This window comes from Stenella coeruleoalba (genome assembly GCF_951394435.1).
Source record: "Stenella coeruleoalba genome assembly, chromosome: 1".
NCBI lineage: Eukaryota > Metazoa > Chordata > Mammalia > Artiodactyla > Delphinidae > Stenella > Stenella coeruleoalba.
Genome location: NC_137169.1, coordinates 16,901,216 through 16,920,157, shown reverse-complemented (window position 1 = coordinate 16,920,157; position 18,942 = coordinate 16,901,216). Strand labels below are relative to the sequence as shown.

At 46.6% G+C, this 18,942-nt stretch overlaps 1 protein-coding gene across 2 annotated transcripts in view; it reads right to left on the bottom strand.

Annotated features, from left to right (window-relative positions):
* Positions 1 to 17,659: 17,659 nt before the first annotated feature.
* Positions 17,660 to 18,942, bottom strand: part of CDC42 (cell division cycle 42) — a 41,055-nt gene continuing 39,772 nt past the window's right edge. For both annotated transcript variants that reach the window (XM_079943209.1, XM_079943210.1), the window contains exon 6: positions 17,660 to 18,815. In XM_079943209.1, coding sequence (XP_079799335.1) covers positions 18,726 to 18,815 — 90 coding nt within the window. In that variant the 3' untranslated portion in view covers positions 17,660 to 18,725. The remainder of the gene's footprint in view (positions 18,816 to 18,942) is intronic.

Below are 18,942 nucleotides of genomic sequence, written 5' to 3'. Positions count from 1 at the left end.
TGCCCCAACTCCATTCATAATTTGGGGTTAAATAATAATAGAATCTATTTCTTGGGGATGTTAAATAAAACGTGTGAAGCTCAACAAATGGCAGCTATTACTATAAATATTATTATTCCCTTTTCAGGAATGCAGTGGGCAGTTAAGGGAGCTCTAAGATTGAGGGGAACCGAGGGAGGATGAGACGAGGAGGAAAGCAGACAGTGTGGGATAGGTTAGGGGCTGAAGGCAGGTGTGCCCCAAGACTGTGGTCCTACTTTGGCCCCATCCCAGAGATCAGAAGCAGGCGGATGTCTCAGGGCAGAGATCTCCAGGCAGGAAACCGAGAATCCAAGGGATCGGGGTACCCAGGGAGCAAAGCAATGGCAAAGCTGCCCCTAGGCACCAACAGGAGAGGCTGAATCCAGCCAGGCTCCAATGTGGGTGAGAGGCAGGACTAGGACAGGGAGTGGGGGTGAAGGAGGCCATAGTCAGAAGTAGAGGTGGGTGTGTCGGAGCTGTGGGAAGCTTATGCAGTGGGGCCCAGGGGCTCCGCCTGTGAGGGTGGAAGGTTTCCAAGGCTCCCAGGCCAGGTCTGCTCGCAGAGAGGCTGTGTCCAGATCCATCCTTGACAATGCCCTCAGACTCAGGCCTGAAGGTTTTTGAGAAGGTTGTGAAACCGTGTGATAATAAAGTGGACCTCCTTCTCAGCTCCTTTGTGATAGCCAGTACTCCAAGGAAGTCTTGGGGAGACCAGAGGCAGGGTTTAAAGTGGATCTTGGGCCAAGAAAGGGCCAGAGAACACAGGAAAGTGAAGGGTAGAAGGAAGTATAGGGAGGGTTCTGGGCAACTGACAGGGGCTAAGAAAGGCTGAGTGAGGAAAAGGCAGCGGGTAGGAGGGCAGACACAGAAACAGAAAGATACCAGAAGAAAGAGAGGAAGGTGCTGAGGGACCAGAAGGCATCCGGGCAGAGGAGCCCAGCAGCTTCCTAGCAAGAGGAAGAAAACGCTGAGCTTCAGGAGAAGGCATCTGACTCGAGAAGGTCTAAGGGATGGGGGGAGGGGGCGGAGTGTGGCCTGGCCTGGCCTGGCCCAGGCGATGACTTCATAGGCATCTCCCCCCATTCCTTCCTGAGCCGCCAGCCCTGCTGACCCCCTGCCCGCATCTCAAGGGTCTAGGCCAAGCAGGCGCTGACAGGGGAGAGAAGGGGCCCTTCTGGGCCAGGTCCCCAAGCCTGGCATAGTGCCTGCTGGGGAGGAGGGGCCTAGAGGCCCAGCCCTTGTCAGCATCCCGGCCGGCACTTTGGAGGCAATTAGCAGCCCAGCTGAGCTAATCCCCCGCCTGGCGAGGCCAACACAAACAGGCCCAGGCCGGGTACACACTCGCCTCCCTGTTTGCTGAGGGGCCCGGTGGTCTGCCAAGAACAACACCAATAACCTGGGGCCTTCTCGAGGTTAAGAGGAGGACCGGGGCTCGCTGAAGAGCGGACAGTGCCTGACAGAGCATACTCTGGCCAGGTGCCCTGGCTGCCCCAGAAAGGCAGCCACTGTTCCCAAGCCTTTGGCCAGCCAGGAAGAGGAAGCTGGACACAAGGAGCCATATACTCTGATTCAGTGCCCACCCCCACCCCCAGCCCTGCCACCTGTGAGCGAGAAGGGCCAGCCCGGGCTTGTGCCGCCTCAGCCAGCCCCACGACTGAGGCCGGCAGGGCCGGGCCCTCTAGGCAGGACTCGAGGATTACATGCTCCACGCTGGACACGGGAACCCAGAGGCAATTCAGACCTGGACCCTGCCCTCAGGGGCTCACAGTCTAGCGTAGGACCCTGCAGCAGGGCCAGTCTCTAGCCGCACTGGCCACTTCCCCAACTTGGAAACGCCACGGCAGAACTCCCACAACTGAGAAGGCAAAGGCGGACCCAGAAGAAACAAACTGAGGCCCAGAAATTGATAAATGGGGAGACAGGAGGGATCCAGAACCAACTTTGGCACAGACTGGTCCCGGTTCAAGCCAGCAACCACTGAGCGAGCCCAGAGACAAGGCCCTGCTCTGCATCCCCGCTTCTCGAGTCCAGCCCAATTTCACCTTCATCAGCCCGTGGCCTGGGAGCATCTCTGTTCTGAGCCAAACCCTCTATCCTCAGTTTGGTTCCTCACCCCCACAGGTATGCATGGACTTCGCAGCAACATCAGGAGCCACAGCCCCTTTGAAGGGTCTACTTGGGAAAGCGACATGGCCTCCTGCCTGGCCAGGCCCCTTGCGACACTGCTGATCATCAACAGCCAACACTATCACCGTTTACTGAGCATCTACTGCCTGCGGGGTCCGACCCACACCAACACTGCCTACCAGCACTATCCCGTGTCATGGTCACAAGCGAATAATGGAACAGGAACACTTCCTGTCGGATAAATCAGCTGGGAGGCAGGTGCACGATTTACCCCGTTACAAATAAGGACACTGAGGCCCACAGAAGGGAAGACTTGCCTACAGCCAGAGCCCAGACCTCCAGGCTCCTGGTCAGGATGTAGTGTGTCACCAGGCTCCACCCACAAGCCTCTTCATTTTTCTTCACCCCACCCTGGCCTAGACCCTTCCGGGTCAAAAAGCCTCAAGAGTCTTGAGCCCACCGCTCCCCACAAAAATAGCATTATCTGTCTCTGGCTGGGCTATGCTCAACTCTGTCACTCTGCTGGGAACCTACACATGGCTATGTAGACAGCTTTCTCTAGGGCAGAGGGTGAGGAAGGCTGGAGTCACTCTGCTAAGGTGGACAAAGCCACATCTGGAAACAGCAGCCCTGCCTACTACCCCCTGCCCCGGCTGGTGTGGCAGAAGACTAGGTCTGGTTCCAAGCCTGCCAGACAGGCTGTCAGGATCCTGCCCACCACAGGAAGGGGCTGACATTCATGATGTGAGCTCCCTTTGGGCTGCTCCCATACCTGGCTCTAGAGCATCTAGCCTTGGACCAAGGTATAGATGAATAGATGAGTCCTTTTCCCCTTCAGTTCAGCCAAAAGGGGAGGGATTTTTCAAAAAGATCTTTTACTAGGAAATTGAAGGAAAACAAGTAGATTATAAGTACACAGAAACAAGCAGATTCCTAAGCAGGACTTTAACCAGCACCTAACCAGAGCCCTGTGGACGCCACTTCTCCCTTCTCTCCTCATGAAGCCTCCTTCTAGACACCGGGACACGGGGGTGGGGGTGGGGTGTCATTCTAGCTCCACTGCTGGCAGCCTGTGGAATCTGAAGCAAGTTAGTAAACTCTAAATCTCATCGGTAAAAGAGAGATGAAGATAACGACAGAGCCAGGACTGAGCTCGCTTCTGACTCCAAAGCTTCTATTCTGTACAGCCTCCCCACCCTGCCCCCACCACTATGGCTTTCAGAGGACCACACAAAACACTGAATGGGGAAGTGCCTTGTGGACTGGGAAGGGCTGTAAAGGACATTGACGGTTGTCATAAGCCAGTACCCTGGCTCTTTAAGAATGAGGGAAAGCGTTCTATGGGGGTGTGGGGATGGCATCGTAGGTTCCCGTCCCATGAGGTTTAGATGACAGGAGAATTTGTGGGGTCTCTCTTCTCCTGGGAGTCTTCCCACCCCTCCTCCTCCCTCCTTTCAGCACCTCCGGCAGCCTGCGCCTCCTGCTCACCCCCTTCTTGGACCTGCGGCTGGAGCCACCTGGGAAACTTCAGAAATAGCTGACGGTTATCACAGCCAGAACAGGGCGAGCTGCTGCCCCTCTGATTCATCACAGAGCTGGAGTGGATCCAGAGAAGTGACCAAGAGGATGCAGGGCTGCTGCTATGAATTCAGACTGCTTCAGTCCACAGAGAGCGGCAGAGGGCTCATTCAAATCATAAGTGGATAAGGAAAGGGGACTCTGGAATTGTTCTTCAAAAGAAGAGGCACGCGGGGTGCCGGAAGAAGCCTGAGCTGCAGTTGCACAGATCCGGGACTGAACCTCTTCTGGGCCTCTCGCTAGCAGGGTGACCTCGGATACGTTAACCCCTGTGAGTCTCAGCTTCCCCATCTATGCCAACTCAGAGGCTACTGTGGGAACTGGACCATAATGTAGGTGGCTGTCCAGTAAAAAGTTCTCTGTCCCAGTCCCTTCACTTCGACCTGGGACACGTGTTCCCCCCTTCTCCCTTCCCACCTAGCCAGGTACCAAAGCCACCAGCCACGCATACCCCAGCCCTCTCCTCTCAGCACCAGGGGAAGCTCAACGTGCCATATGATTCCTAGGCCCCGTGCTGCTCGGGTTCCCGTCTGCAAGCCCCGCAGGGTTCAGTTAGATAGCAGGCCCCCAGCTCGGTGAGGAGAAAGGCAGGTTATTCCCCTCCAACTTGCCCTCAAGGGTAAGAGCTCCGTCCAGTTCACCCAGCAGAGGCTTCAGCTCATTAGCAAGAAAGGGGTTCTCAACCTTTAACCTATGCCCCCCTGCCTTTGAGCAACAAAACCCTTGCTTTGTTAGTTCTATGTGACATTTCAAAATAAATCTTGTGACTGAAACAAGCACTTCAAATCACATACACCATTTGTCCCCTGGCTATTCTGTTGATAATACTTCCCTCAAGGGAAGTGTAGTGGTCAAAAGCTCTGGAGTCAGATAATCCCAGCTCTACCACGTCCTAGCTGTGTACCTTGGGTAAGTCATTTAACCTGTTTCCTCAGTTATAAATTGAGCTACCGTGAAGATAAAGCACATAAAGCACTTAGCACGTTGCCAGTCACACAGCTGGTGCTCAGCCATTAGCCATCACTACTGCTGTTAACAGCAGAGGAGGCTCCCGTTGCTGAGCCAGATGCGTCACGGTGCGCTCCCCAGACTTCAGCTGGCAGAAGATACACTGCACAGAAAAATGGGTGGGTGCTCCCCTGAAGTACCTGTCACACTGTGCCACACACACTGTTGCTTCTAATGTTCACATGCTCCTCCTCAGACTGTGAGCTCCTTCAGGGTGGGATCTGCATCTTCTGTTTTACATGGCAGCGAGCAGGGGAGTGTCAGGAAGCTTTGAATAAATGTCAAATGGCCCGAGGCATGCACTCTAGAAGAAAATGCAATGCAGCCATCTGCCAAGCACTAGATGGCACAAGGTGAGCTATTGGACCGATAAAGGGCAGCAGAGGAGTGGGCTCGAATCCTTGAAAGCTCTAAAACACTACAGCTGTATGGCTGCTACTCTAGATTCCTTCTCTAGAACAACGGAGTCAGGAGAGTAAACTATCTCCATCCACTACTACCCCTGGATTACAGGACCCCACAGCTCTTTCAAGGCCCCGGAGAAAAGCCCGGCCTGAGCCCACAAGCCCTGGTCCCTGCGCAAGACCCCCCGGAGAGCCAGCTCACATGGCTTTGTTATAAACGATGCCCTGACAGCCATCTGACCCACTGTCTCCTGGTCTCCCCATCTCCAAGTTCCTGAAGCCTCAGCCAAAGACAACAGTGAGGACTCTTTTCTTCAGGGCCCAGAGTGGAAGGCTCCCCAGCACCTGGGAGCAGCTGGAAGTTGGAACTCAAGGACTCATCGCTGCTGGTCTCCCCATCTCAAGCCAAACACATCTGTAAACAAGCCTTCTCAGTGGCTCCCTGCAGCTGCTCCCCAGGAGTCAAAAGGGAGAGAAGCAGGCTAGAATCAGGGCGGCCCAAGGCTTACAAGTGAGAACTGAACCAGGCGGGGCCTGGTCTGAAAGAAGGCCCCTTGGTATGGCCAGGCCTGCGCTGGTGGCCTTGTGCCCAGATCCTTGGATGGGTTCACCACTGCCCAGGACTGCTGCCCTGTGCCAGGCTGCTGGGACCCCAAGAGGCATAGGGTCTGTGTCACACTGCTGTAGGTCCCACTGTTTTACAAGCTGGCAGAGAGAAAGAACTTGCTGGGGCGGAGATGCCTGGATGCTGGGCTGTTGTGCGTGATCCTGTTTGCTATAAAACAGCCAGACATTCCTAGGACCTGGAATCGCGCCGAGGCCATGGAGCTAGCCTTCCCGACCATATATCTCCAGGCGGGGGACAGGCCTGAGACATCTGAGATAATAAAGACATGATTGTCTCGGCCCTGGGGCTTGTCTCCCCTTTGTCCCAGGGCCCAGCAGCCAGCAAGAAGTTTAAAGACATCCACCCCCTTCTCCTGGGAAAGTACAAATGCATCAGATTCTATAGCCCCTGGGGTGAGCTTCCCAAGAACCAGGCCTGGGATTCCTGCTCTCAGCTCACCAGAGCAGAAGACAATCCAGGGTCCATCCCGTGGCGGCACACAACTAAGTGGAACGTACAGCACTCATTTGGGGAATAGGCCATTCTCTGTGCATACGTCTCAATCTTCACCTACAACAGAGGAACTCTTCAATTTTAGGGATGAAGAAACTGAAGCTGAGAGGGGTTAACGCACTTGTCCAAAGTCACAGGTATTCGAAAGCAGATGGTTTCAAACCTAGATCTGTTTTACTCCAAAGCCTGCAACCTCCGTGTTAACTCTAAAACTCCTCCACAACCCCAGACTTCTTTTTAATGCTCCTTCTTCCCTAATGTCCAATTGCTCAATTCCAAAGCAAGAAGGTTTACCCTTTAACATCTGAAGGGAAAAATTCATGAAGGAAGCAAAACCCAGACTCCGAATCTAGAAGCCAAAACAGCAGTTGCCGGCCTGGCTTCCCCGAGTCATTTCTACCTCAATCTGACCAAGTGACAGCCACCTCCTATCCCAAGGGAGGGTGGCTTCACCAGGGAAAACAGACGTGAAGAGGTGCCGAGGATGAGCCCCAGCCGTTTTGTGAATCAGTGGAACGCCAGTCCTAGCTTTCCTGACCACAGGACCCACTGAGTGGAAAGGGGGCATCATCCACACGGAAGGGTGGGCTCACGGAGAGGGAGCACTGGACGCAGAACCAAAAGACTCTGATTCGATCTGTGAAGCTTACAGACGCTCAACTCTAAGCCAGTTTTCCCATTTGTAAAATAAACACCTGTTCTACTTGCCTCACAGGCTTTTCTGAAGATGAACACAAAAGCATTTTATCAACAGCTTTACAAATAGATGGTATTATGACCCATGCGTGGTTTCTTCCCCTGTTGGTTTCTTTTGCATTCCTGGCTCCCCACTCTTCTTGCTGCCTTTCTTCCGATCAAACATCTGAACTCACTATGTGCTTAACACCATGCTGGATACAAGGATACAAGGAGAGGCTCACACACAGGGTAAGAAAAGATGACAGAGACATAAGATCAGACAGTGTGAGACCACAGCCAACTGGCTCCCAACAAACTGAAGAGCCAGGCCCGCTGAGGAATGGCCAGGGTCTTCTTAAGCCTCAGGCCTGCCCAAGGTCCTCTCAGCCTGGCTGTGGGGCCTTAGGACTAAAAGTTTAGCTTTCTCCTAATTCAGACATTCATCTGCCCACAGGCAAGGATACAGACATGATCTTTCAAGGATACTTCCAGCCCCAGGATCCCACCAATCTGCCACTAAGTCCTTGATTTTTCCATCCTCTATTCGTGGGCCTTACCAAATTAAAGAGCCTCAACTCTATTAGATATAAACTTCCCTCCTTGGGAGCAAAAGGGCACTAGGCAAAACCAAGCAGTAGGAAATCTTTCAGAATGCCCCCAGGGAAAAGCTGAAAATCCCCCTTACCCACCCATTTTGGCCATCTAGGCCCAGAACTCTTAAGATGACGTGGAGGTCATCTCATCTGATGGTCCCAGTGTACACCCTTCAGGAGTTCTCTGCTTACACACATTCCAACCAAGCCCAACAGCCCTGAAATAAACCAATTCCCTCCAACTCCCATGCCACACACAGATGTTTCACTCTTCTCTGGCAGCCCAAATTCGATGCTGCTGCTTGTAGGGACAGAACATATCTGTCTATACAGAACATGTCTGTCTATACATGTCTGCAAGGTCCCCAAAGACAGCCTGCACAAAGGCTTGGTTCATGATCCAATTTAAAGAAAAAAACTTAGGGAGAATGAAGACTGATGCTTGGCTGAAGGTTAACTGAAGGATATTCAGTTATTTGAGAAATGAGAGGCAAGATCATTGGCTCTGGAGGGTAGTAATGGGTCTCAGAATTGAAGGTACAGGCTGCAGGTATGGATGACAAGACACTGCGGGCAGTGGGCTCTTTTCCCAGCAGTTTGAGAATTTGTACTCTCTTCCCAGGGGCAATGAGAAAGGCAGAAACTCAAGAAACCTTGCTAAGTCTCAGGTGCACAACCAACCAGACTCTTCTTGCTGTTCCTCTGCCATCTAGTGGCTCCTCTGGAGCACTACAGGTCCACCTTGTGGCCATTTCCCTCAGCCCCTCCAACATCTTCCTAAATAATGGTACCACTTAGACAGCCAGGCATTATGCTGATGCTGTATCTACATTACTCCTGGTCTTCATAACACTGCAAGGTGGGTATTGATTCCACTTTTCAAACAGGAAAACCCAGGCTTACCGAAGTCAAGTCACTTGTCCAGGGTTACACTGAGAGTCAGTGGAAAATATGATGGCCGTCCTCATGCCTCCAACCCACCTGGAGGAACAGAAGGCCCCAGAACTAAAAATAATCTCAGTTCTTCCATAAATCCCTACATGCTCCAAGTTCCTCAGAGTTAGTTACCATCCTGGTCAAGTAGATGGTACCACAGCCTCCTCCAGCCCCAGGATACACGGGGCACAGCACAGGGAATTGAGCAAATCACCCCACTTAATCTGTCTGCAAACTGAGAGGCCACACAAAAACATCTACAGAAATGCTCACAGGATCGTGACACATAATAGCCAAAAGGCAGAAACAACTCAGGAGTCCATCAAGTGATGGATGAATTAATTAGACAAAATGTTATCCATACAATGGAATATTAGCCACAAAAGGGAATGATTTCCTGATACATGCTATAATATGGATGAACCTTGAAAACATTGTTAAGTGAAAGAAACTAATCATAAAAGACCACAACATCGTATGATTCCATTTACATGAAATGCCCAGAATAGGCAAATCTATAGGAACAGAAAGTAGTATCAGTGGTTGCTTAGGGATGGAGGAACTGGGGGTGGGGGGAGGAGGGTTTAGGAGGTGATAGCTAAGGGGTACAGGGTTTCTTTCTGAGGCAAAGAAAATGTTTTAGGGACTTCCCCAGCAGTCCAGTGGTTAAAACTCCATACTTCCACTGCAGGCTGCGTGGATTCGATCCCTGGTCAGGGAACTAAGATCCCACATGCCATGCAGCACAGCCGGAAAAAAAAAAAAAAAAAAGAAAATGTTCTAAAATGTATCATGGTCATAGTTGCACAACTGAGTGAATATATAAAAACCACTGAAACTTCCAGTTACAAGATAAATAAGTACTAGGGATGTAATGTACAACATGATAAATATAATTAACACTGCTGTATGGTATATATGAAAGTTGCTGGGAGTACATCACAAGGGAGAAATTTTTTTCTATTTAATTTTGTATCTACATGAGATGATGTTCACTAAACTTACTGTGATAATCATTTCATGTTGCATGTAAGTCAAATCATTACACTGTACACCTTAAATTTATACAGTGCTGCATGTCAATTATATCTCAAAACTGGAAGAGGAAAAAAAACACTGAACTGTACCCCTTAAATAAGTAAATTGTATAGTATGTGAATTATATCTCAATTGTTGCACCACCACCACCTCCCCAGAGTAAGAGGGCTGGTCTAAATAACCTCTAAAGGCCTTTCCAGTTGTCATTTAGGGGACAGAATCATCTATCACTGTCAGTCCAGCACTGATTACTTGGCCTGAACAGATGCAACCTAGTATTACCACCAGTCTCATCAAAAGCCACCACAATAACTTTGCTTCATGCCCTCCTCCCAAGCCCTGAGCAGCCTCTGCCTCCAAAAGGTGGATGCCTTCTCTTCCTGCCTTAAGGAACCCAAACCTTAAGACATCTACACACTCACTGACTCTAGGAAAGAAAAACAGGGCAGATGCGGCCCACCTCAAGCTCTGGTCCTTTCTCTTTTTACAGAGGTCCTCCAAAGGTGTGGCTCCATTTTGAGCTCAACCTTTCTGAGAATGTTCATTCACACTTGGAGGAGGCAAGCATGTTTTGTAGGAAACACACTGGCTTTGGATCAGATAGCTCTGAAGCTGAATCATGGTTTCACTATTTTGAAGCTTCATCTTGGGCAACTTACTTAGCTACTCTGAGCCTAAATTTTCTGTCAGATGGTTCTGAATATTAGCTCCCACTACTGTTATGGAAGTAGCATGTATATCACTTGAGGATATCATTCCATAAGCCATGTACACTGTACAAGACATCAGGAACACCCTCTCCTGTAAGCCTTGGCTCAAACACTCTACCCTCTGAGAATTCCTACATGACAGCCCCACCTCACTCATTATCCCCCTGGCTTTCAATGGTGCTCTTCTAAAGGCCCTTCTGTGAGTTGGTCAAGAGAAAAGAGGAAGGGTACCAGGTTTCAGAATTGGCACTCCCATCATCCCCCCACTGGCCTTGGATACTCACTAAGGTCCAGCTTTCTCATCAACACACCCTGCTGTGCCAACCCACAGGGATGCTATGATGAAAAAAAGAGTCTCTACAGTTGAGCAGAGACTACAGGCAGACTATCGAGATTCAAAGGCACCTCAAGATCCTCTAAATCTACGCAAAGGAAAAGGGTATCATTCTCTCATGCTACAACTGTTCCTAAGGTCACCTTCCCCAAAAAGGTCCTACCCAATTAAGCTGCCAGTGTAGAGGAAGGCTTTTATACAGCTATGCTTGCCCTCAGCATTATACCATGCTTAAACTATACTTTTCAGCTTTGTACTTCGTCACATACATTTTATTTTCACAACAAGATACATATGGATAAGCACACAGGTTCCAGAATCAGACCTGAGTTCCAATTCTGGTTGGAGATATTAAGCAATCATGAAGTCTCAGAGTCCTTATCTATAAACAAAGTTACTTGTAGCATAAATCCCAGAGGGCTGTTTTGAGTACTAAATGTGATAATACTGTGGGTTCAACACAGTGCAAAGCACACAGAAAGTACTCAATAAACATAGCCATTCTTTTACCAAAGAATATGCTCCTTTCTTCCATGAACCTCAATAATTAGAGCTGAGCCCTCCCTGAGTGTGGTTAACGTTCCCTCTTTAATTCACTCATTTGTTTATGGGGGTCCCTAAGAGCTATCTTTCTTCATACTACACCTATCCCTCAACAGGGCTCCTGACTACTCCCCGAACACACCAGGTATCTCTCATCTTTGTTCACTTTCCAGCCACCCAGAAATCCATACTCATCCACCTGACCCCACCTCCACCCCTATATATCTCCGCATGTCTAAATCAGACCCACCTTTCACCTTTTTCAAGAAGCCTTTCCTGATTTACTTTCACCACCCTCCCTTCCTCTCACCAACAACATACACACACAGCTAAATGTGACTTTTCTTCCTGGTATGTTCTGTTACCCTCCCTTACTTTCTTCATTCTTATTAGAACCACTCTCATCCACCTTGCTATCTAACAGAGGACCTCTTAGTACTAAATAAACATGTAAAATTGACATTGCACAAAACAAAAGCAGTGGAGAGATTTGTGGTTCTTAACATAATAATGTTTTCTGAACAGTTCTTATCCCTTGATGTTCACAAACTGGCTCGGACCAGCAAGATCCTCATGCTAGCTTCAGGGGTTTGGCCAACCTGAGACAACAGTCCTGGTAATTCTGGGACACAGGGGAAACTGCACAGCTGACCTGATCGTCAGAGGGTTTTTTTGTTTCCCTGCCTCCCAGGGGTTCTGGAAAGAAAGCAATTTCAGAGATGAAGCATCTAAAGCTCTTTGGATACAACGTACTATGCACATGAAGTACTTCTATGCAATTAAAAAGCTTGGGAGAAACCCCATCTCTGGGTCTTGGGTTCTTCTTATAGAAAGCTCTGAATTACCTTGAGCTCTACCATCCTAGCTCTATAAATAGTGAATCTGTACTCCTATAATTACTAAAACACAAAATCTCCAAATACACCCAGTAGCATGTCACAATGATGTTAGTAAGTACTTCCTCACACAAACCTAAATTCTTCCCATTGCAAAGCAAATCTGGTAGCTGTTAATATTTGCATTGCATTTCTTTGTTTACGAAACATGTTCACATATATGATATCATTTAATCCTCACACTCACCCCCAAGACGTAGAAATTAGCATTATTCCTATTTACAGATGAAGCAAGTGTAGCTTAGGGACATTCACTGACTTATCCAAGATCACACAGCTAATAAGGCCAGAGTTATAACTTGGGGCAATTATTTCCCTACAGCACATTGGATTTTTATATTTTGACTGACTACAAATTCTCTGACTCTTAACCTCTCCTAGATAATTCAGAAATCCCCCTAGTCCACAAGTGAATTTGCTCAGCCAATATTCCTTTCTCCCTACCCTCTGCCATCAAGACCCCACATAGGGAATCCCCTGGCAGTCCAGTGGTTAGGGCTCCACGCTTCCACTGCAGGGGGCACGGGTTTGATCCCCGGTCAGGGAACTAAGATCCCCCATGCTGCACAGTGCGGCCAAAAAAAAAAAAAAAAAAACCCCACAACAAATAAATAAATAAAACAAAAACATACGAACGAAACACCCACATAAAGAATGGTGTTCAGATATTAGATAAAGAGCACCCCGGAGTCAACTGGCAGTTCTAACTTAGACTCACCACTAGGTGGAGGTAATCTCAACAGTCCAAGAAGTTCATGGGCTAGCTCACTGGGAAAGAGAGAACAGTGGGGCCGGATTTCAAACTAGCTCAATACTGCGCTCTAGAGCCCGCGACCACCACTGCTGAGCCCGCATGCCACAACTACTCAACCCGTGCTCTGCAACAAGAGAAGCCACTGCAATGAGAAGCCCGTGCACAGCAACGAAGAGTAGCCCCTGCTCGCCACAACTTGAGAAAGCCCGTGCATAGCAACGAAGACCCAACGCAGCCAAAAATAAATTATAAAATATAGAAATTTATTTTTTAAAAAAAGTAGCTCAATAAACTGTTTAAAAGAAGAAAGAGATAGCTCGATACAGGCACAAGTTTCCCCACTTTTGTGAGGGTATGCCCCAATACCCAATAGCCCATTATCAGGGAGTTAAGAATTTCCAGTTCAGAGCTTATGGCTCAAAAGCACTGAACATTTGCAAAACCACACAGGTCCTCTGCTCCAGTTCCTGCCTCTGAGAAGACTGGTCACATGACTGCATCAACTACAGCTAAACGACAAACCAAGACACAGAAACTAAGACCCCATCCAATCAAATATTAATGCATCAGTATGAGGCTAATACAACGAAGCAACTCTCTGTTTAGTCAGACTTCAAAAAAAAAAATCAATCCACCTGGAACTATACTCACTGACGAGAAAGAGGAGGAAATAAAGCCACGTGACACTGGCTCACACCCTGCCCAAAGGTCTGAAAAATAACCAGGGTGTGTGTGGCGTTGGGGATCTGCAGCAGAGAAACAAAGTGACCTTGTTTTTAACTTAGCAAGAGATTTCATCTCCTAGAAGTCCAATTTAGTCTGTTGGAATAACTTCAATTTCATACTCATTTCTAGCACTAACTTACACTTTGGAATTTGGACCTGTGTACTCTCTGCAGATGAATTAGAATATTCCTGGGACGAGTGAAGAGGATATCCATCTCCAGTGAAATCTGTATAGTACACTTGTCTTGAAGTTATCAGGGAAATACAGCCTTCCTCTACATTCTAGCTTTGACTTAGAAAACCTTAGCTGAACTCAACAACTCAAATACCTGCCCCCTTCTCAAATTGCTGCCTAAGTAATTTAATTACTTAGGTGACTGCCCAAACTATCTCAGTGCCAGTCCAGTAAAACCATATGACTATGAATTTTGTAAACCCTCTTTCTGATTAAGGGTAAGAACTGAATGCTGGTTTGGAAAACCTCCTCCTCAAAGGAAAAATGCTGTAAAGATTTGTAGCCCAAAATTACTCTAAAATTCATGTCAGACATAAATGAAACCTTAAGAGATCATGTAGTGCCACAGTTTTCAAACCTGGGGGTATATTAAAATATCTGATGAGCTTTAAAGAAGTGATGCTCTGGGCTTCCCTGGTGGTGCAGTGGTTGGGAGTCCGCCTGCCGATGCAGGGGACGCGGGTTCGTGCCCCGGTCTGGGAAGATCCCACATGCCGCGGAGCGGCTGGGCCCGTAGGCCATGGCCGCTGAGCCTGTGCACCGCAATGGGAGAGGCCACAACAGTGAGAGGCCCGGGTAACACACACACACACACACATACACACACACAAAAAAAGAAGTGATGCTCCTACAAAAAAAAATTTGAAAAAAATTGTGATGCCCAGACCCTATCTCCATTATTTTCCTTTTTTTTTTTTTTTTGGGCGGTACGCTGGCCTCTCACTGTTGTGGCCTCTCCCGTTGCGGAGCACAGGCTCCGGACTCGCAGGCTCAGCGGCCACGGCTCACGGGCCCAGCCGCTCCACAGCATGTGGGATCTTCCCGGACCGGGGCACGAACCCGCGTCCCCTGCATCGGCAGGCGGACTCTCAACCACTGCGCCACCAGGGAAGCCCTATTTTCCTTTTTTAAAATGAGCTCAAACCTATTTTTGAATTTACTAAATATGAGGGAATGAATATATGAGTGGCAGACTTTGGGCTTGGCTATGTGGAATCCTCTGGGCAATGGAACGTGAGAAATTTCAAATGTGCTTGACCTTGTACCCCCTTTGGCTCACCACATGAAGTCCTCTCAGGAAGGCACTGCTCTCTGGAGCCAGGCTCCAGAATGAGAAACATGAAGCCAACCTGAGCCTAATCTGAAGCCTGGAGGCAAAGCCCAACTGACCCCTCAGCAAGAAAAATAAATGCTTGTTGGAGTAAGCCGCTTGAGTGTTAGGGTGGTTTGTAATGCAACATTACTGTAGCAATAGCTAATAAAATGTTTTTTAAAAAGAGGAGGGGCTCTTCAGAAAAAACTCAAAGTAATACATAAAGTATTGTAACAGCCCTGGAAAGAAAATATTAAGATGAGGTCTTCTGTTGAGCTATGTAGTTAAATCACCATGCTCTGAAGTTCGGGGAACCTGGGTAAGTCTTACAGAAAACAATGAGAGCTAAATTAGGAATGTGATTTAAAGATACTCCCCTCACATATTATTCAGATACACTAACCATGAAGAGCTCAGCCCTTTCTGAAAGATAATGGAGTTGCTACTTCTTGGTGAAATACCGTCCCTTCCCCAGACTGTTATATACCAAATTTGTAGTGTATGTTAGCTGTACCCAGCGGAGGCTAAGTTCCAAACCTCAAGAAGCAGGGTCCTCGTATACCAGTTTCTTAGCACTCAGCACCCCAATAACCACTAACATCATCAAAATGGGAGAAGGAAAAAAAGAAAATAGTCCAAACCTAATAATGAAGAAAAAGTATTATTTTATCCATTCTATGAAGGTATTATGAAGATACCAATAAGACACCAATGATTTAACAACAGTTTTTCGGAACCAAAAAAAAAAAAGCACCACATTAAATGTATACACAAATTTTAAGAGGTATTCTGATCATACTATGAAAATGAGCCCCCCAAGAAAGGAAAAATACACCTCAGAATAAAGGAATATTGCAATCATTTCTTAGATTCCACAATCAATCCTTTCTTCCCCTTAGAATATATTCCCTCTACTGGCATAAAATCCAACTGAAAGGGAATTCCCTGGCAGTCCAGCGGTTAGAACCCGGCTCTTTCACTGTTAGGGGCCTGGGTTTGATCCCTGGTCGGGGAACTAAGATCCCACAATCCACATGGCACAGCCAAAAAGAAAAAAAAAAAAAAAATCCAGCTCAAAGGATGCCTATTTCTAAGACCTTCAGTAAAACATGGGTATTTTAGAAAAACAGTGATGTACTGGCGTTGTATTAGCCTAGATACTGTAAATTTTGCCATAAGCTAAATCTGCTAAGGCCTGTTTCAAAATAGCGCTTTTCCAATCCCTAGATCACACTCCCTGGGCAGTATCACTCACTAAGCCAAAGATAACAGACAAGTCTGTTAAGTCAAATAGAAAACAATATTTAAACAGAAAACAATGTTAGCTTCATCCATTTGCCACCCATGTTCATCTGATATGTGTAAATCAAATTGAAAATATTTAATTAGAAAACAATGTTAGCTTCAATCAATCCTCTTGTCACCACTGCTCTTCTGACGTGTGGATAATTCATCAACACAACCATGTAACCTGCTTTATTTCATTTATTCATTCTTGAAAACATGTACCCATCCAATGACTATTTTTAGAGTCATTTCTTATGTGTCAAACACTGCTCTAGGCCAGGGCTACAGCAATAATCAGGATGGACCTATATGCCACTGTACTAAGAACTAGGGATACACATACACAGTTTCTGCTCCCCTCAGTCTCATAACATGATCCAGGTGTCTCTCCCTGGTATGGTCAACAAGGAATAAGATACATTCGTTAAAACAGCAAAGCTTAGATTTGCCTCTTCCTAACCCATTCCCGATCAGCCCAGCTTAGTTCTAGCACAGTATGGAATCAAGTCAAACATGACTCCATATAGAAAACTATCAAAATGAGGCTATACATTGTATCAACCTTATTAACTGGATTAACAGTCCTTAGTTTCTAAGACTCTCATACAGATCAGTATAATGCCCTTAAGGGAAATGAATCATTCTTGTCACCTACAGAAAATGTGTCCCATATTCAGATTCAAAGCACAGAATCTGGAATCTTTTAGAAGCAGTTTGAGGTTAACAACCTAGGAGCAGTAGTTCTCAAACTTGGCTGCATAATGTAAATACCTGGAAAGCTTTTAAATAACCCACTGCTCAAGCTCCACTCTACTAAAGCAGCAAAGTTTGAAAACCACTGATACAGAAAACTTGGAGAAAAATGGCTGCTTTCCAACTGATGGATGGATTTGGAAGTATGCTGCCATTTCCTTCCAAAAACATGAGCAGTGAGCTTCCAGAACATTTCTTCACTAAGAACTGTTATGAACCCACTTGGTATTAAAGAGGAGTCTGTAGGCGACCTGCCAAACTTAGGGGAGAAGGCACAAACCTGAATGTGAGGGGAAAAAAAATCTCAAACTGAATTCCACAAAACAAAGTACATTAAACCTTTGTGCTCTAAATCTTTATCTTGAAATCTGTTAGAAATTGATATCAATAAGAGTCAAGTTCCCATTCCTAAATATCTAAAAATTAAGAGGCGGAGGGAAAATAACAACCCCCAGGCTGACTTGTAATGGGTTTTTTTGTTTGTTTGTTTAATACATCTGAAAAGAATGCATATACAAAGAATTCAGACATGAGAAAGCATTGGTTCAACACTAATGAAATCTACAAGAAGTAGGATTTGGGGAAGGTGGGGAAGATTACCTAACATTTTTAAGACTTGGAAACTGCAACCAAAATAAGCTGATAAAATCCCTATTAACACTTATGAAGAGTCTTCATAAGACTCTCCCCAGGATTTTTATTAAACTAGAGAGCCTCACCTGGCTGCTCTAGCGTTCCTCATATGCAAAACAGAAATAAGAGGATTTCCCTGACTGGTCCCCATGTTGTTAAATGTTCTCCCCACCCCCACCCTACCCCACCCCACCCCCAGCTTCTTAATGAAGCAGGTCTCCATCCTCATAACTTGAAAGAGGATGTGAATCATCCCATAGACATCTGTCTTCTAGCACCACCCCTCGGATTTCCTCTATATACCAGGTCTTCAGCTGTGTTCTAGGAACACTGTATCATACACTATTAAGCTGCACATCTATGCTAAGCATATTAAGACAATGACTGACAGGGAAAAAAAATGTTTTTTAATTACGTACTCAATCCATTTGGTGTATTTCAAAAGGTGCAATACTTTTCTTCATTTATCAGTGAAAGAAGTTAGAAATTAACTTCAAAAAAAATCAGCAAATGGCAAACAAATTTCCTTGAGAGTCACAGTCACATATATAGTGCATCCTAGAAAAGAGGAGGGGCAAGACAGGTTCCACCCACTTTCATGAGTTTCATCAAATACTGGACCTACTCAAGGGTGGAGAGAAAAGGCAACTTTCAAAAAGGAGTATATTATTAAATGAGGCGTTTACTATACTCCTTCCTAAGAGCACCAGGTGGGGAACACGTTTTCTAAACTAGATCTAGGAAGTGGAATGTGGAATCAATCTATCCTCCTCCCCTTAAGGGCTGTCCAATGGTTAATGAATTTAAAAAACATGACTAAATAAAAACAAATCCCACACACACTCCCCCGCCCCCCAAAAAAAAGAAAAGAAAAAAGAAAACTAGATATCCCAGATTACTCGCCAGAGTGGAACCCGGAAACAGCTTCAACAACCAAATTAGTCTGTTACAGAGTCATCACAAGCATGCCTTGCTTTTAAACAAAAAAAAATAATAATAATTTTTTTGAAACAACAAAACAAAAACTAGTACTGATCACTTTTCTGACAATACACAATTACTCAAAATTAACTAGTACTGAGAGGGGGAAGGGGGCCATACCTATGGGCCTTGTCTCACACGAGTGCATGTGGGTAGGTGCAGGGCATTTGTCATTATTGCAAAAACGAATTTTAATTTTTAATCTTTAGTTTGATTTAAACATTGCTTTTAGTATGATGCCGACACCAGCTGTGCAGAAAGGGCTCTGGAGAGACGTTCATAGCAGCACACACCTGCGGCTCTTCTTCGGTTCTGGAGGCTCCAGGGCAGCCAATATTGCTTCATCAAATACATTCTTTAGGCCTTTCTGAAAAGGGGTAGAAAGAAAAAAAATGGGCAGTCTGATATTCAGTATAATACAGTTGAGGATCAAATTTAAAACATTCAAACCCCCAGGAGTTGGCAAATAACGAAACATTAAAAACAACCCTGAA